General features: G+C 35.3%; 2 protein-coding genes across 3 annotated transcripts; one reads left to right on the top strand and one right to left on the bottom strand.

Moving 5' to 3' along the window:
- The first annotated feature begins 342 nt into the window (after window positions 1-342).
- Window positions 343-11405, top strand: LOC108192794 (uncharacterized). The gene is made up of 13 exons (XM_017359282.2): window positions 343-737; window positions 3929-4002; window positions 4499-4582; window positions 4719-4799; window positions 5813-5893; window positions 6724-6816; window positions 7890-8069; window positions 8200-8267; window positions 8364-8415; window positions 8908-8961; window positions 9031-9123; window positions 9349-9415; window positions 11011-11405. The coding sequence occupies exons 1-13, from the start codon at window positions 596-598 to the stop codon at window positions 11100-11102; spliced, it is 1161 nt and encodes a 386-aa protein (XP_017214771.1). The 5' UTR covers window positions 343-595; the 3' UTR covers window positions 11103-11405.
- Window positions 11406-11581: 176 nt separating this feature from the next.
- Window positions 11582-18255, bottom strand: LOC108227994 (protein LNK1). 2 transcript variants are annotated; one of them, XM_017403440.2, is made up of 8 exons: window positions 18088-18255; window positions 17359-17466; window positions 15805-16358; window positions 15347-15698; window positions 13427-14089; window positions 12982-13118; window positions 12084-12189; window positions 11582-11995 (listed from the first exon to the last, which is right to left on the bottom strand). In XM_017403440.2, the coding sequence occupies exons 2-8, from the start codon at window positions 17380-17382 to the stop codon at window positions 11936-11938; spliced, it is 1896 nt and encodes a 631-aa protein (XP_017258929.1). In that variant the 5' UTR covers window positions 17383-17466; window positions 18088-18255; the 3' UTR covers window positions 11582-11935. The 2 variants fall into 2 exon arrangements, with proteins under 2 accessions (XP_017258929.1, XP_063935882.1); XM_064079812.1 differs by having other exon boundaries at window positions 15805-16413; window positions 18088-18232.
- Window positions 18256-18590: the final 335 nt, after the last annotated feature.

The raw sequence follows: 18590 nt of genomic DNA, 5'->3' as shown, positions 1-18590 counted from the left end.
AAACTTTTTATATCCTCAATCGTTAACAATTTTTCTTAATTTAAATTAAGTTCACCAATATTCTTAAAATCTTTTGACATCTTATCAATATGCTTCGTAAGATTGTATTTATTTATATTGGTTTAATATAAAAATAGGCTCATCAACATACAATAAACTCTAAAAGAGACAAAATACTTGATAAAATACATCAAAAAATACCACTGTAATTTTTTAAGATATAAATTAAATTTTCGAGGGTGAAAAATCGTAAAAGGCATGCGAATATGTTGACCAAATTGACCCAACTTGTGAGATTTGTAATCATAAAGCACACAGCATTGACATTTGACTGATTCCATAATATATTTTTGGTTGTCCAAACTCGTCAAGAATCTTAACCAAATCAAAACCAAAACTTTAAAAGTTAAAACCAATACCAAAACTAAATCCCCATCTTACTTTATTGTTATTTGTCAATCCCAAAGCCAAATTTCACTATTTTCTCACCCCTATTTTCTTCTTTCGCCGGCCAAACACACACAAAGAATTTAGTGTGTGAAAATACACACATTCAATGCTATTTTAGTTTTTGGGTTTTGATCTTGTGTGGAGGATGGATAAATTTGTCAGCAGGCTTCGAAATTTGGATGCTTACCCTAAAATTAATGAAGATTTCTACAACAGGTCGATTTCTGGGGGGGTTATTACCCTGATTTCTTCAATTCTCATGCTCTTGCTTTTCGTCTCTGAGTTCAGTAAGTCTTTTTTTTGTATATACCCACTTTGATTTTCACTTGTTTCTGTTTGTTTGTGCTTCTTTGAATTGTATTCTTGTTGATATGTGTGTTTAATTGATCAAAAATCAATCTTTTTAGTTTCTTGATGATCAAAATACAGTCTTTTTGACTTTTTGTTGGTAAAAGTCTGATCTTTTTGGTCTATTGTTGATCAAAATCTAAGCTTTTTGATGTTTTTGCTAAGTGGGGATGTCTAAGACCTGATACTAGAGGTTACTGAATTTGTGAGTGAAATTAAGAACACAGGATGTAACTTTTTTTCCCTCTCGGGTGGGATTTTCTAATTGAGCGAATTGGTTAAGAAGATGCGAGGAGAACTTGAAGAGGTTAAAGTGTCTGTGTGTGCAGGGTTATTTAAGGCGCAATTTTATAAAAAGCGCGAAGCGCCATTAATTGCTAATCGCGCCCTTTTTTGCCGAAAACAAAATAAGATTATAGATTTTAATAAAAATATATTACTTATTAGATTCTTAACTTTCAAATATAGCTAAACATGTCTTATATATCAAAATTATCAATAAAAAGCATCAATCATCGATGTTTTTTTTTTTTTTGATAATCATCGATGTTTAATAAATAAAAAGTTTCAGAGTCATTTATTTCAATTTCGCAAGAGCTGTTGAAACTTGTTATACAGCCGCCTCTTCTTTGTGCATGAAACAACCCGGGTCAAATCCCGAGCCTTTTTCGAAATCGGGTCAAGTCCCGAAATCCGAATCCTAAAATAAGCCCAAATAAACTGGCCCAACTGCAACAACTTGGGTAATCCACAAGCCCACCACAGGCCCCCAAAAGATCATGATTTGTTGGTGAGTAGTATTTATGCTTATAAACTGAACTTAAGTCTTCACACTTCTCGATGTGGGACTGGGGTGTTACAAACTCCCCCACTTAAATTCCTGACGTCCTCGTCAGGCCGAAACGGATAGCCCATAGGCCCAGATCGAACCTCTCTAGCCATTGTGGGATAATACCGGCTGGCTTCGTGTCCCCGCCTCCGGATCTCTGTCCATTGCGGGATAATACCACCAGCCTTCGTGTCCCCACCTCCGGCAACTTGACGAATCAAGCTTTCGAGAACCTCGCTCTGATACCATATGAAACAACCCGGGTCAAATCCCGAGCCTTTTTCGAAATCGGGTCAAGTCCCGAAATCCGAATCCTAAAATAAGCCCAAATAAACTGGCCCAACTGCAACAACTTGGGTAATCCACAAGCCCACCACAGGCCCCCAAAAGATCATGATTTGTTGGTGAGTAGTATTTATGCTTATAAACTGAACTTAAGTCTTCACACTTCTCGATGTGGGACTGGGGTGTTACAGTGCAAGACTTGAAGATGGGGTTTCTTTTATTCCCTTTTTAAGGGTATATTTTCTTTGACCATCTTGAGCGCTTTTTAGTTTTTTACTGCTTTTAGTGCTTTTTGGTGCTTAAGCGCACTTCTTGAGCGCTTTTTGTTGTTTTCAAAATCGCATTAATAACACTGGTGTGAAATATATGGGATTTTACCAAACTGTGCTGATTTGGGGAAACATTGTTGTTGATGATGTCAATCAGTTCAGGGACAGTACTTTTTGGGAGTAATGTTTCTGTATGGGGCTTAACCTATGTAGGCTATCAACCTCTCAACAGAGGATCATATATTATATATAGAGAAAAAAGTTGTTTACATAAAATTATGAGCAACTGATTACCTTTTTTGGTACGTATTTTCATGCATAAGATTTAGCTAAACCTGGAGGAGGTTTTTCTCAGTGCATTGATTTAACTGCACGAGGGGGGGGGGGGGGGGGGGGGGGGGGGGAGATGTAGGGAGGTGGTGTTTATTATACTATACACATCATGTAGCAGTAAGAGAGCTTTGTCACCTCTGGACCACTCCTGGTTCGCAACTTGTCAGACTTCTATATTCCTATGGACAAAGTGAGGAGAGTTCTTAATTAATTATTAACTTGCCCAGTTTGTTAAGGAATTGTATGTGCCCATGGGCACATGCTAAGCACTAACATTTATAAAATTGGTGAGTTTTGATTGGTGTGGTTGTTGCAACTGCAGGGGGGTCCACCGTTATTAAAGAAGCTAAGCCAATAGAAACCATCTAAATTCATAAATTTTGGTGCTTAGTGTGTGCCCATGGGCACATCATAGAAAAACCGATTGTATAAATGTCATCTATTCAAATAACATTATATAAGGAAGCTTGTCGACCCCTGTTTTGCCTTTATCCTTGCCAATATATATTTCGTCTTACCAATCTGTAGTAGGCATACCATCTTATTATATATATGAAAAGGGTAGGGTACAGGGATCTGTAACCTGTATGTGACTTGCAGTTTAGCAATCATTTCTTTTGAGATAATATAATCTTCGTCATAAAAACCTAAACTGAAGACTTAACTTAAAAGATGAGTATCATTAAGCTTACTTGAAGTTCAGCTCAGTCAATTCTAGAGTGTTCCCACTTTATAAAGTGTCACGGAATTCTCTTTTTATAAATGTCCTGAAGATAAAGATATCAATATAGATGAAAGGTTGCAGAATCTCCTAGCTTGACATTTGTACTCAGTGTTGGTTGGCATTTATTATAAGTCCATTTCTTAGTTCAAATATATACCTATCCATGTACCTAGGTACATTCTTACTTCTACTTGGGATTTATATGCAAGTAAAGTACCATCAAGGGTAGTTGTATTTATTTATCCAACTTTCAAAAGGATACAATATGTAGAACAAGAAAAGGACCTGTAAGAAAAATATTTTTTCATAAGCTTAAGTTGCCCCCCTTGCCCAATTGGTTCACTTGATGACTTTTGATACTAATAATGTCCCTGTCCAAAGTTCATTGAGTAGCATTACACCAAGGAAATGACAAAAAGTGTTCTGTTTCAGTTTTTCTTCCTGGCAGAGTTTGGACCTAAAATGTCACGAAGATTGTAGTTAATGGTGGTGGTGTCAAACTTTGGCAACCATTTTTTTCACAAAAGAATGCTCTTTGTCTGTACTTGGCCATTACTTGTACATCTCACAGAAAGTAATTTGTGTCTTATATGTCACAAATTTTGCTGTGCTCTTCTAAACAACTTCACATAAGATGCTGACATTCAGTCTTTCGTGTGGTACTTATACTTCTGCTTTAACTTGTTGCAGGATTATATTTGCACACAGTAACTGAGACAAAGCTTGTCGTAGATACTTCAAGGGGGGAACAGCTCCATATTGATGTATATATTATTGTTTGTTTATACTCCATAGAGATTCCGGATTATGGAATGACCGTAGTCCTGTGATTTTAACTAGCAACATTTTTTATGATACTATTGTTCTGCAGATGTAGTTGTTTAATGGTGTTGAGTAAGGTTTTAAGTTCAAAGAATTTTACAAGTACATTCTTGCTTTGCAATCCTAATATTTTTAATATACAATTAAAAGTAAAAAAACATATTTCAAGCAGGATAGTGGGACCGTTTTGGTACTCGATCTTTACTCCACAAGAGTAATTTTACTGATAACAGTGTTTTTATGCGTGAAGATAGGCATCAGATATCAATTGATTTTGTCTTACAGTCAGCTCCTTCAGATTGTAAAAATATCTATATGTTTACGTCTAGATGCAAATTTAACTTTCTTCAACTAGTTTGGGTTAGAACTTTAAAAAGGAAACATTTGAGCTGAGTTGGGTATATATTTGCTAATTTCTCTCCTCTCCTAATAATGCAGTTCGATGTCACTTTCCCTGCCATTCCATGTTCGTTGCTCAGTATAGATGCAATGGATATCAGCGGAGAACAACATCTTGACATAGTATGTCCTGCAAGATTTGGCTTTATGCCACTGTATTCCTGTGTCACTTTACCAATTTTAAGTGTCTTTCCCTTGGTTCCCTTTTGCTGCCTGGTTATATATTTCAGTGAGCAATTCTTTTTTATAAAATCTGCAGAGACACGATATACAGAAGAAAAGAATTGATGCGAATGGTAATATTATAGAAGTCAGACCTGATGGAATTGGCCATACAAAGGTAACACAGTACCATGTGTAGTTCCATTCTTGTATGCCTCCTTAATTGCACAAGTTTCATGTCAGTTGAGGCGTGCACATTATTACTTATTTTGCTTCATTCGGATGGTCAAACTATGAAGCAAATATTCACTTCTTTGCTTTTTGTGTTTTCTTGAAGTCTCAAAGCTGTTATTACTTATTATGTTACAGAAATTTAAAAACTCAAACACACACATGTGACGTGCCTCTATAGAGAGATGAACCTTTAACTTTTTGTTACCAAGAGGAAGGTATCTGCCAGTCTAAAGTCTTGCAGACTAAAATCAGCAAGTTTTGTTCTTTAGAATTTGAATCTTATAGTTCTGTTTGACGTATATAAACTTTGATTACTCTTGTATATCTGGTAAAACTCAATAATGCATTTCCTACTCAAAGCTCTAGTGACACAGCATGTAGGAGAACATGTGTACTGTTGGGCTTATGCTTTACAGTTTAGAAACACTTTCTTCTTTGCTGAGGTGTTGTTGAGATTAGACTCATTAGAGCATGGTATTCCAGTGGCCTCTTATGCATGTGAAAGATCTGGCGGGTGGACCTGTTTCGTCATGTCAATTGATCTATATTAATAGTTGGCAATTTGCCAACTTTGTTGCACAAGTTTTTTTTTTGTGCGCATCTCTTCTGAAATTGTGCACCTTTCATGTATATACGATTTCAGTTACTTACCTTTTTGCTCTACTGCAATACATTGTTTGGCTTGGATTTAGTGACGTTCTTTTTAATAATCTTAATATGTCAATAACATGCAATTTGATACTTGAAGTACTGTGCATCACTATTTTTGTGAGTGGGATATATCAGACTCCATTTCAATTTTCAGTGTCCTTTTAGTATCTCTTTTCATGATAGGAATTCTGATTTCATGTTCTTAGCTCCATAGAAGTTTAATAAGACTTCCATTTACCCGTTAATTTCTTGTGTGCGCTTATTGTCTCTTTTTCTCTCTTTCCTATTTTGCCAAACTATGCGCAGGTTGAGAAGCCTTTGCAGAAACATGGCGGCAGGCTTGAGAAAGATGAGACATATTGTGGTTCATGCTTTGGTGCAGAAATGGTACACTTTTGTGCTACATGCTTAAATATTTGTTTACTCCTTAACAAGTGGCACTAAACATCACGAATGTGAAACGTTGAGATATGCTTGTGCCATTATATCACAAAAACTACGTCTTATACTTTTCTTTTCATGTATCTGATTTTTTGTTGATGTAACAATACAATTTTCATGAACCCTTTTTGATGGATTTTTTCAGGGCTCCCTTCACTGTGATATGCAGAAGTATAGAGGTCACATTGATATAATTTATAATTGATCAATAATAAATTTTAGGTGATGAAACATGATATCATAAATTATGCAAAACGTTGCTGAAAGTTGTGAGAAATGGCTTTGAAACTGTGTCCAAATATGTCCTTGACCAATGTACTTTATTCTACAAACTCGGCAATATTTCATTATATATAAGTACCTGGTATATTGATTTGACTTTGCATCATGTATGCTTATCAGTATTTCACACTTACTTGACTTGTTAATTTTATTCACTATGATCTTATTTCCCGGATTCTGGATCGATGTAAATCGCTACTTTCTTAATTATATTATGGGTCTGGGTCCATGCCAATTTATTGTTGCAGCAAACTATCCGCTGTTATTTTATAGAGGAAAGATAGTAACCCTAGATTTCTTGTGTGCATGCAGTGGGCCCAGCAGCCCATCGGCGCTTTAGACCCCCACTCTAGTCTTTTCCCTTTCCACAGTAAAATATAGCGGATAGTTTGTTGCCAACAATCAATTGCTAGAACCATCTCCCTTACATTATATATATAGTCCTCATGAAAGCTCATCTCTGGTTTTATAGTTTATTATCTTTATTTTGACAGTCAGAAGAGGACTGTTGCAATTCATGTGAGGAAGTTCGTGAAGCCTATCGAAAAAGAGGCTGGGGTGTAACAAATCCTGACTTGATTGACCAGGTTGAACCTGTCCCTGTGAAACCATTTGTATCAGTTTCTCTTTGCTTTTATGCTGTTGGTGGAACTCATACTGATATTATATTTAAATTCCTGGGTGTTACTTGCACTTATCAATGTTTCAATGCAAATTTGAGCATGTTGTTAATCACTTGGGGTCTTTGTTGAAGCTTTAAAAATCTGTATCCTTTCTGCCCATTGCTAGAAGACAAGCTTTTTGGTTGATCAGATCCAACTTGCTATATTAAAATTAATTAGACTGAACACTGATTTGCTAGTGTAGATTCTCATGATAAGAAGTTACAACTGCTTAAACGCAATCTAGGGAACAAAACGTTTAACTTGATCCGTCAATTGACAATTCTGATTTTAAAAGCAAAAAAGAACAATAAGATACAGTTACTTGACTATTGCTAACTATCATTGCCTTAAGTAATATATTGATTCAGTTTTTTCATGTTTTACACCATGAGTCCATAAATTGCATCATTGCCCCCTTCATATGTCCTCTGACTTCCTAATTATTCTTCATATGTCTTTTGTGAAATAGTTTAGCTGTTAATTAATGAGCAGCGGGGGGATGGAATGCAGTCACATGCCAATGCACTACTATAATTACAGTCCATAGTAAATTTTGTATTCCAACTCTAGGCCAACAATTCCAAAAGCTTCTAGTGTGCTCCTTAAGAATATTATGAACATTATGGCTCCAAGTGATTTAGGGCTTTAACTCCAAAACCCTACCTATATGCAATAAAGTAATGTAGAAAAGAAGTCTAGAAAGAGAGGGAAATGAATCATTTTTTGGTGAAATGAAAATAAGAAAGGGCTCTAGGCTTCTTAAAATGAGGATTGAGAAAACATTCCTACGTCCTAATTATTCAAGGAGCCACTAAGAAACTGTTGGAGCACTATTTTGTACCATATTCCCTAAATTTTGACTCAGGAGATCGTATAGCTTGTGTCTTGGAGTTGCTCAACATCATTCCAATATAATATTTAATTTGATATTAATTTTTATAAAAAAAAATAGTACTGACAGTAAGTTTCTGGTATGATATATTATTGGGATGTAGTGCAAAAGAGAAGATTTCATCCAAAGGATCAAAGATGAACAAGGTGAAGGATGCAATATTGAAGGAACTCTTGAGGTTAATAAAGTGGCTGGAAACTTCCATTTTGCCCCAGGAAAAAGCTTTCATCAGGCGAACTTCCATGTGCTTGAGTTATTGGCCTTTCAAATGGATAATTATAATGTAAGACATACTCTTTCAATACTTACAATAATATTAGATCTCAAACTACAGTCGCATATCCTTTTCTTTCAGGACAAATTGACTTTAGTAAGTGTTTTTCACTTTATTGGCTTAATTATGCATTATGCAGATAACTCACAAGATCAACAAGTTATCATTTGGTAAATATTATCCTGGGAATGTTAATCCTCTTGATGGGTAAGTATTTTCCCTTTTCTTTCTAGAGCTACTTCTTCTTCTGCTTATGCTAAAATTTGTTTTTGCTAAGATTTCTCTTCCAATTTTTTCATATAGGGTGACATGGATTCAAGGCAAAGAACATGGAACTTACCAGTATTTTCTTAAGGTTACTGGTCATTTCCTTTTTTTTGCTTCATCTTTCTGTTAGTGTGCGACTAAGGAATGAGAAGGATGTTGTACAATAAAATGTCTTTTGGTCGAATTTCATATGTAACTATAGGTGAATTTCCTTGCATTGAGAAAGTCTAATGACAATAAGTTTTATACTTTTATGTAAACTTAGTACACTTGTATGTTTGGGGATTTCGCTTGTCGTCCCCATTAAGCATCATGTATAAGCACATAATCAATTTTCATATATGCTATTAACCCGCATTTTAGATTATTATTTCCTCTATGGATCTCTCCGATCAGTATCATTGTCATATATTGTCAAAATTGCGGTTGGGGATAACGTTAAATTAATATTGTTAAATTTTCTGTTTGTACAGTGATTGAAAGACATTTACTTTCATCATATTTTCAGCGTGCATGAAGTACCTAGCTTGGTGAAAAAAATATAATAACTAAATTGAGTATCTTGCTATCCAATTTGCAGGTGGTCCCTACTATATACAAGGATATCAAAGGGCACACTATTAGTTCTAACCAGGCAAGACTAAATCTTTTGAGGATGAGTTTTGTTCTTGTTTATCATTTATATTGACATCTTGTTCAACAGTTCTCTGCGACAGAGCATTTTAAAAGTGCCGAATTTGGCCGGTCTCAGTCCCTTCCTGGTGTCTTCTTTTTCTACGATCTTTCTCCAATAAAGGTGGGTTCATCTTTTGTTTTGATCAAGTATTTATTTTCTTAACATTTTTGTTAAAAGGTTGCTTTTGCAATTTGTACTATTGGCTGGCCTGTCTACGGGTGAAGGCACATATGATGGATATTAGCTATATGATGGCATGCGTATTAGTAGATTTGCATTTTCATAATTCCAGTCTGAATTTGAGAGGTAAGTTCCTTAATTTTATAAATTTGTTGTCGATTGCAGGTGACTTTCAACGAAGAGCGCACATCCTTTTTGCACTTTTTGACACATATATGTGCAATAGTTGGAGGTAATTTTTTACTTTAATTGCTTTTGTTGATGAATTAGAAAGTATTTGCATGCAAGACATGGTACAGGTGTTTCATGAAGTGAATTTGCATGTAAATGGAACTTGCATGAGAGAGCCTGCTAATTGGAAGGAAAAGTAAAAGGTTAACAAATTTGTGAGTTGTAATCATTGTATTTATTCAGAGTACATAAACAATGCAAAAGGGAAATAGGATGAAAAAGTAATTGTTCTAAAATGTTAAAAATATAATTAGGGTGCTAATTTTGGGACAGAGTATCCTGAACAGGGGTGAAGATAAATATCAACTTGGTTACTTATATGGTAACAGGGGGGTATGTGGGCTATAGAACAACCATGCCCTACGACTGTTCATTCTTAAGCAAATGATGTTTCTATGCAGTGTGGGCAAATTGCTTGCAATTGTTATGTCCTGGACTTCCCCGTCCTTAGTGCTGCATGGATGGTCAATACGTGTTTGAGTGTTTCTGCTGCCACTGTGTAATTTGTAATATCGTTATAACAAATAAGCTCGCCTCTTTAAAAAAAATTGAATGGAGCAAAAGTATAGAATGGGAATATGTAGAAAATGAAAGATGAAATAGAAAGATGTAAAATGCAAAAGCTAAGGAAATGTGAGTGATTTTGTTTGTAGGGAAAAAGTTAAATGGACTAAGAATATAAAATGGATATATGTAGAAAATGAAAGGTGAAATAGAAAATTGTAAAATACGATAGCTTACAAAATGTGAGTGAATTTGTATGTTAATATTTGTGACTATTCTGTCGAGTATGAGTAAAATGGGTGTTCGTTTTAAAATAGGGAGGAATGCACAATAGTTTATACCTGTGGGAATGGAAGGAGGAATGAAAAATATGACTTAATAAATCCATCCCGTTCTTACTCCTAATCAATGAAGAGCGGTAATTCGTGTTTGGTAGTGGAGGTAGGGTGTGAGAAATAAAACTGAAACCATAATAAAATAATCGAAAACTCAAAACTTAAGAAAAATAGGAGCTGGTGGTTTTGTTATAGCTGAGTAATAATCGAATTGTACTGACAGTTGTCTACATATTATATATATTTGTTTGAAAATATTGATTATCTATACTTGTTTTACTATGTGTGTCTGGCTTTTTGTTCATGTGTGTGCACCCGCATGCGTGTGTGTGTGTGTGTGTGTGTGTGAATATGTGTATAGACAGTATTATCTTTCTTACTCTCTTTTATAGTTCTCTGAAGTTTGGATATGCTACTAATTATCAATACTATTTTATAAAATTAACTAGATTATATTTATTTAAAAAATTGATCATTACTTTATATCTGCTGAAACTTGGTTCATCCTAGCTTCATGGAGTTTGAAAGACCATGTGCACCCTTGCTGAGTGGATATGTTAAAATTAATCCATTCACAGTTTTGTAATATGTTCCCAGGGAGTAATTATTTTATTAAATTTTGAATAACTTGATACATACCTATACCTTTTTTCTAGGTATCTGGAATTTCTTAGTTCTCATCTTTTCTCACACCGGGAATCTACCCTGATTAATTCTTTCACAACTGACACCTTAACTCAAATTTTGTTTCATTCAGGTATTTTCACAGTGGCAGGGATAGTAGATTCATTTATTTACCATGGCCAAAAGGCATTGAAGAAGAAAGTAGAAATCGGCAAATTCATATGAAGTGACGCAACCAAAGCCAAGATTGCTGAGACATCAAGGTTAGCTGTAGGCAACGTGACATTAAGTGAGAAGAACATTTTTGCTTCTGAGGCGCTCCACATTTTCACCTGCTACTGTAACTTAAGTAATGTGTCTGCTAAACCAAAGCAATCACCCCCCTAGCAGAATCAGGTGTTAGTTCTGTGTTTTATAGTGATATACTAGATGTAATGTCATTAATCATGATGTGATTTGCAAGAGCAATACAGTACTAGGCTTCTGTAGCAGTAAACAAGCCTTTAATGGATTATTTTTTTCATGTTTTGCAAAGTTGTTTTATTCTTCTAATTTAAGAATCAAGTGACCATTGAAGTATATGCATATTTGATTCAAATTTACGGTCAAATAGGCCTTGGAAAACAAGCTTATTGCCTATCTTTGCAAAGATCCCACTTTCCGACTAAATGTTAAAAATCATGCAATTATCATAGAAGCAGAGGTAAGTAGAATTTTTGCATGGCGCAAAGCCATCATTATAGAAGTGGAAAAGGACCAACACTTGGCAGTATACACTTAGGAAATAGATCTGAATCTTGAACACTTTCAAACTCAACTATGTATATACTCATTCACATTCAGAAAATCTAGGCCAAAGAGGAAAACAAAATAGTACACCGTAGAAGATGATACAGATATATACATCACATGGATTACAAACGAGCACTTAATGTATCCAAGCCCGGCATCTAGTCCAGCACCTGACTTTGCATGTCTCCAAATTTTTTAATTTAATCTCATGGTAGTTAGGCTAACAACTGTTGTTACTGACCATCAGAACTTGGCAACCTTTCGATCTATTGCTGAGCAGGTTTTCTATTACTAGATTTCTCAGCCGCAAAGGGAGGAGCAGGAATCTGTTGTTGAATCAGAAATAAGAAAACTTTACAAAATTGACAAACATGGTCTTATATGGATATGACAACCAAAGATATGAGGACTTACAATGGATTCTGATGGAAGAGACAATGACGGCCTGTGGAACAATAAATGTGCTACAGACCTGTCTATAGGGTTTGTATCAGCTTCGATGTCAATATATCCACTAGACCTGATACATAAATCACACATCGATTAAGGAGCCATAATAATGTGACAGATAAAAATTCACCAAAGAAAATTAAAACATGCTTATAATGCTGAGGTCAGTGTTACGCGAGAAAGAATTATATTGATATATATTTATTTTATGTTATCATTGGAGTATGAAGTAAATATCAAGAGCCCATTATATTAAAACTTAAAAGTTCAAATAAATGGGAGGAACAGGAATACTCTTTTGACCACTATCTCTTGTGTATGAACTAGGTGGAAGATCAACGTGTAGCGAGGCTCAGCATTCAACTGAGTTTGGGGGGGGGGGGCCGGGGGATCAATGACCATAACGTATGAATTGCACAACTTCCAAGCAGAAATAAGTTGTGTAGTTTTACTGAAAAGTGAAAACTAACAGGTTTGAGGTAATAAAATGTTTTCAGAAGTTTTAACTAAGTAGATTTAAAAGAAAGTAGTGAAATATAACTCAAACTATGTTATAATTTGATTATAAAGTAAATATAAAAAGCCCATGATATTAGAACTAAAAAGTCCAAGGAAATGAAAGTAATATGAACACTCTTTTTACCACTATTTCTTGTGTAAAAACTAGGTGGGAGATCAATGTGTAGTAAAACTCGGCATTCAACTGGGTAAGAAGGGGGATAAAAGATCATAACATACGAATTGCACAACTTCGAACCAGAAAACAGTTGTGTAGTTGTACTGAAAACTAACAGGTTTGAGGTAATAAAATGTATTCAGAAGTTTTAAGTACGTAGATTTAAAAGAAAATATGAAAACATACTTAGTTGTTCCATCATCCATGAATGTTCTGGCATCTCTATCGCCTCCCAGGCCACCATTGTTATGATGTCGTTGTTCAGCACTCCTAGCTAAGCGGTAAAGGCTGTCTCTGATGCATAGCTTAGTCCTCAAATCCAACTATCAAACAGCATGTTCAGCTTAGTTACTTTCAAGTAGCTAAGGGTCATCAGGTAAGAGTAAGTACACTACAGAACATATGAAAACAAAGATAAACCTAAAACAGAAAAACATTTTACGTGCATTTTAAAGTGAAATAGAACAAAAGAACATACTCAAAACAGAGAAAAGCAGAAAACAGATCTAAAAATATATAGATAAAAATCTTGATCAGCTAGTGCATTATAAATGCAATATAAATGCAATATAAGATCCTTTAAGACAGAAGTACATAAAAAAGAAAAGAGAAATCTACAACTCCATTATACCTGTTCCATGACAAGTTGGAGCTGGCGAAAACTAGTTGCTTCTAAAGAAGCCTCGTTGAACCCGGCATCAACAGTAGGGCTGTCCTGTACATACCAAGGTCCCACTTTTGCAGGAAAACCATTGCTAGCTCCTTCAATATCATTGTGCTTTTCCAATTCAATACTTGCCTGCACTGGGAAAGGATTGCATATAGAAGCCACATCTATGTTTTCTGCATTACTATTGAAAGATGCTGGTAGTCCTTGATTGAGGCTAGGGTTATCTCGACCATCGGGTGCAACATCAATTATCATAGATGACAAATCTTGACTGGAGTCCTTGTCCTGTAGCCCTTCAAACGAAAGGGATGACCCTTTAGGAGGAAGAGATGTTGCAGTGTTATTCTCTAATCTGGTCTCAGATAATGATGGACTAATTGTGGTTTGGTCCGAAGGCCGATGGCAGTCCGATTGAATGCAAGATATATTAGCAAGGAGGTGATGGGAGGTACCAGGTCCTAGGTTTTCCTTGTGCTGTTTGACACATATGGTTGTATGACCATTATGGGAGGTATCCTCAGAAGAAAGATATCTGCCTTCTATCCCAAGGTCACTGGGATAACGTAATGTATCGCCATCTTCTACATGTCGGTCATTTTTGCTTCCTTCTCTTTTCTTCCTTCCCTGTATATGAAAATGTATCAGTAAGGTTACATATATTTGTGGTAGGTAAATATGCAAAAACAACATATGATTATCATAAGAACTGATGAAATTTTATTTGCCTAATCTTTGACCTTGACATGAAACGAACAAGGACTAAATACCAGGTATAAGTTTACAACCCTACCGACAATCAAGTTCATTCTCCCCAAGGACATCAAGTGGGTTAGCTTGATCAACCAAAGATCAGTTCAATGTAGGTAGTTAGGCATTACAGCCGAAGCAGTATAAACATGCCAATCCAACTCAGAATTACAATTTCAAATGACTCAGATCTAGTATTCATATTCCAACTTGCTCAAGATCATGCCTTCTTCAGGACCCAATAGCCTATAAGAGAAAACCGGTGTTTATCATTGTGTTCTCTTATGGCTAAGACAGGACATGCTACAGTTGTCTCAAACACTAGAAGACAGACCACAGTCCCACCAATATTGACCCTGGACCCAGAGTCATAGTGTGACCAGCAGACCCGCTCAACATTCAACACAAGCTATATGCGAAAGCAGTAATATTGCAGGTGCCTACAGTAGTACTTTAAAATTATAACTAACCCACCCAATAAACTTCAGTCATATGGTGAGTTTACATGAACATATTTTCATGCTTATAACATGTACTGTAACATGTATATTAGCATTACGAAGCCCATGCGTGGCACGGGCTCGTATCATAATATAACAATTTAAGTATAAAACAAATTCAGTTTGAGTTGATACTGTCTAACATCATACTTTAGCGAGCCCTTGTTTGCAAGTCATTTAATCTGACCAGAAAGACCAAATAATCTATCTATATTGTTATTAGTTCAGCCTACTTACCAACTATAATATAAATAATCTAAATTTACTATATCTAACATCTCATCATAAAAGCCTATGTATTTTAGATGACCCAAAAGACTGAATGATCAATATTGGTATTAACCCGGGCCAAGTACTGACGAACCAAAACTTTTTAAGTTTCGGCTATTATTATGTAGCGCAGATAGAATAGATGTGTATTAATTTATACTTTGAAGTTTGATCGTTTTTGAATTTATGAGAATGATCATGTACTGTGAGGTGTCCACAATCCGACAACAAACCTGAGAACAGCTTTCACACAAAATTTGATGAAGATAGAGGTTTAGACTTCAAATTAAGAAATAAAAACAAAAAAATTTAAGAGTATCATGCAAGAAGCAGCCTGTTAAGCAAGTGTTACTGTGTTACTGACCTGATTTTTGATAACAATGTTATCTTTGAATTCAACATTTTCATTTGACATATTCGCGACAGAAATAGAACTTAGCAAGGCAGTGTCTTCAACTTCCGACAACTGAGGACTGGTTTTGTCACTGGCAGGTACACCTGTCATGGTAGTATCATTGGCTGATGAACACTCGATTTTCAGTTTTGGATGTTCAAGATCTTCTGTTGGACCTTTTAATGCGTTTGCATGAGGACCACTAGATGCAAATTCGGTTCTTGATGCAGATTCAGAACCCTCGATAGCATTAGATGCTGACAACCAATCAGTCTCATCATCATTACTCTTCTTCTGAAGTTCAAACAATGATTCACAGTTTCTGAAAAAATAAATTATATGAAATGAGTTAATACAAGAAATTGTATTCGCATCAACACAAGGAGTATTGGAAAAGATAAACCATATCATCAGAGTTTCGGAATAACCTAAAGACATCCTCGAATCCTATATCATCCCAATTATAGTATAAGAGATCACTAGATTCATCCTCAGGAATATCCATATAGCTAAAGTCATTCTCTCCTTGAGAAGTATGTAGGGGATAGGTATAAGAGCTACAGTGAACTGCAGTGGACCTACTGCTGACGATAGGATCATCTGAATATAAATCACCTAGGGAAGCATTATTGTTACTATGGAAGAAACTACTTGACGTCTTAGCATTAGTAGTCATTATGGTTGCCAGCTCTTTTGTTGGATCACCATCACCTGTTGCGGAAGAGGTACCATCAGGTCGATAAGTCCACATCTCGCTTTCCGACATTGTTAATCTTGGTGGTTTTACTGTAAAAGAGTTTATCGCCTCCTTTTTCTGACTAGAGCATTTGGCAGGACTCTTTTCAGCAGCGGTGCTTACTTCAATTCGACATTTATTAATGCTTTTTGGCTGAGATGCATGTCCACGGGCATTCTCGTCTCTAGAATGAGGAACTATATGATCATCAATATGACGGAATTGATCCCAGATAAAGTCTTCAAGCTGCAGAGCCAATTACAACGGTTCAGCTATGAGCAGATTGCATAATACAAAGAATCTGTAGAAGAAAATAAGAGCTAAACTGTAAATTGGTTTATATTGTGGTAACATGTGTATCATAATGAAAGTGTCAATATATGGTACTAAGAATATGACATCTTATACAACTTATACAAGACATTTCACTATCCATCATAGATGTAAGCAAATACTATATATCATAGTAATTTTTCATCAAGAAGAACATCCTATAGTGAGACTGGATATTATTTGATAGCAGATTCACAAAAATGAACAATAAATAGATAAATAAATAATTCACAAGTAAATCAAAGGGTCATACTTTGGCATAGACAAGAATTTATACATTTCAATCTCATAAAGAGTCAAAGACTGCCTTCTTGGGTTGCCAATCGATCAAAAGAACACAAAATTGTACACTGTTAGTAAGGACTAGTAGCTAATCATCTCGATAGTCAGTTAAACAGTATCAAAGTGGTTATGCACAACTTAATATTGTTAGCCTGGTAGCCAAATTGGCCTCTCCTATTTTCACAATTTTCTTTTTCGCTACTAGATGGTTTGATCATTGCTATCATCAGCAACACTTTGAATTTACAAATTTCTTTATGACAGTCTTTAATAAAATTCAATCTCCCTACGTTGCGTCCCTAATTCTATCAGGATTTGGTCCTAATATTCCCATCAACTCTTCATTCTGACCTAAAACAAATTGAACTAGAATCAAAGAGCTGGAGATAATTATCATTTCACCTTGTTCTATTCTAATTTTTTGAAATTAAGACCACTATCACTCATGACAAATTCTGCACCTTTATTTCCAAGTATGTGCTTCATTCACTACTTAAGTCACAAAGGTTTTCTATTACAGAAGATATTAGAATGCCAACTACTACTTGTCCAATAAACAATTACAGAGCTAGAGTATATAGTCTACAGCAAACCTCAAATCTAAGTGCAGTTAATTAAAAGAAGCTCTAACCTCGTAATTGCTCACGTCTGACATTCCCTTTACTCCTACCCAGCGCCAAACAAACACGAAAGTTTACCATCTGATGTCATACTTTCAACAAAAATCTCTGTCGTGACTCTGTAAGTAATCAAGAAACACAAAAGGCAATCATATGTCAAACAAAAAAAGTTAAAATCAAAATTTATCAATCAGGGTACGTCATTACAACCATTTCTTGCTTAATAATATTAGTGGACATATATACAGGCACTCATGTTTCACCACCCATACATGTTGACGATTAATCTACACAGCTAAACAATTAACAAAACATAGCATATCTAGTTGAATGAACAACATGTAAACATATGTATACAATCACCAGCTCCTCTGATAACATTTATACTATAGCCTGTTAGCCCAATTCACACACAAACATTATGTATATATAATTCAAAAGCTGAGCATCAAGAGTACTAAACCATCCATACAAACAACAAATATCAAAAGTCAAGCTCCAAATCTAAGCAAAACTAATCAAAAAATCAGCAAACTAACAAAACATCCACCATTTTTATCATACAAAACCACAAATCAATCAAAGCCCACTAATCAAACCCAAGCTTTTTCATCACCCACCTCATCACCATCAAAAACACTAAACAGCCCAAAAATGCAAAAACCAAACACAGCCCACATCAAGAACCATCCAAAACAATCAGATAACCAAAGATCCACACATATAAACACATAACTCACCTCAAAATCAAGAACCCGCCTGTAAAATTACATTCTTTACACGAACTCAACAGTTGAAAAAGTAAAACAAAAACCCTAAATTTCCACACAAATCTAGATAGTTGTATGTGTTTGGATAAGAGAGAGAAAAGGCAAGCTCAGCACTAGTGAATTTCTTTTTTAGTTATTTTTGTGTACTTAAAAAATAGGTATCTAAAATAGAGAGCCACGTGGCGAGGAGATCAAAATGAGGACGGCTGTGGCGAGTTGAATATAGTGAGTCATGGACGGGAAAGATCGGGTAGATCCGATCAGTTACTGTGTTTTTATTTGTCCACGTATGCTTTTCTTGGTTTGTAACCGTTACGTGCCGGTTTAATGCGGTGTTATAATTAGTCTTTGATTAACTGATTGTTTATGGTTTTGTGTTGAGCTAATGCTTCTAGCACCGTCCTTTACATTATTTTAATTTTAGTTTAGTAGTAGTAATCATATGTGTTTAATCATGTGCCCATGAATGGTCA

This window comes from Daucus carota, chromosome 6 (assembly GCF_001625215.2).
Source record: "Daucus carota subsp. sativus chromosome 6, DH1 v3.0, whole genome shotgun sequence".
NCBI lineage: Eukaryota > Viridiplantae > Streptophyta > Magnoliopsida > Apiales > Apiaceae > Daucus > Daucus carota.
Note: the sequence above shows the minus strand (reverse complement) of the source record. Positions and strands in the feature narration are given on the sequence as shown.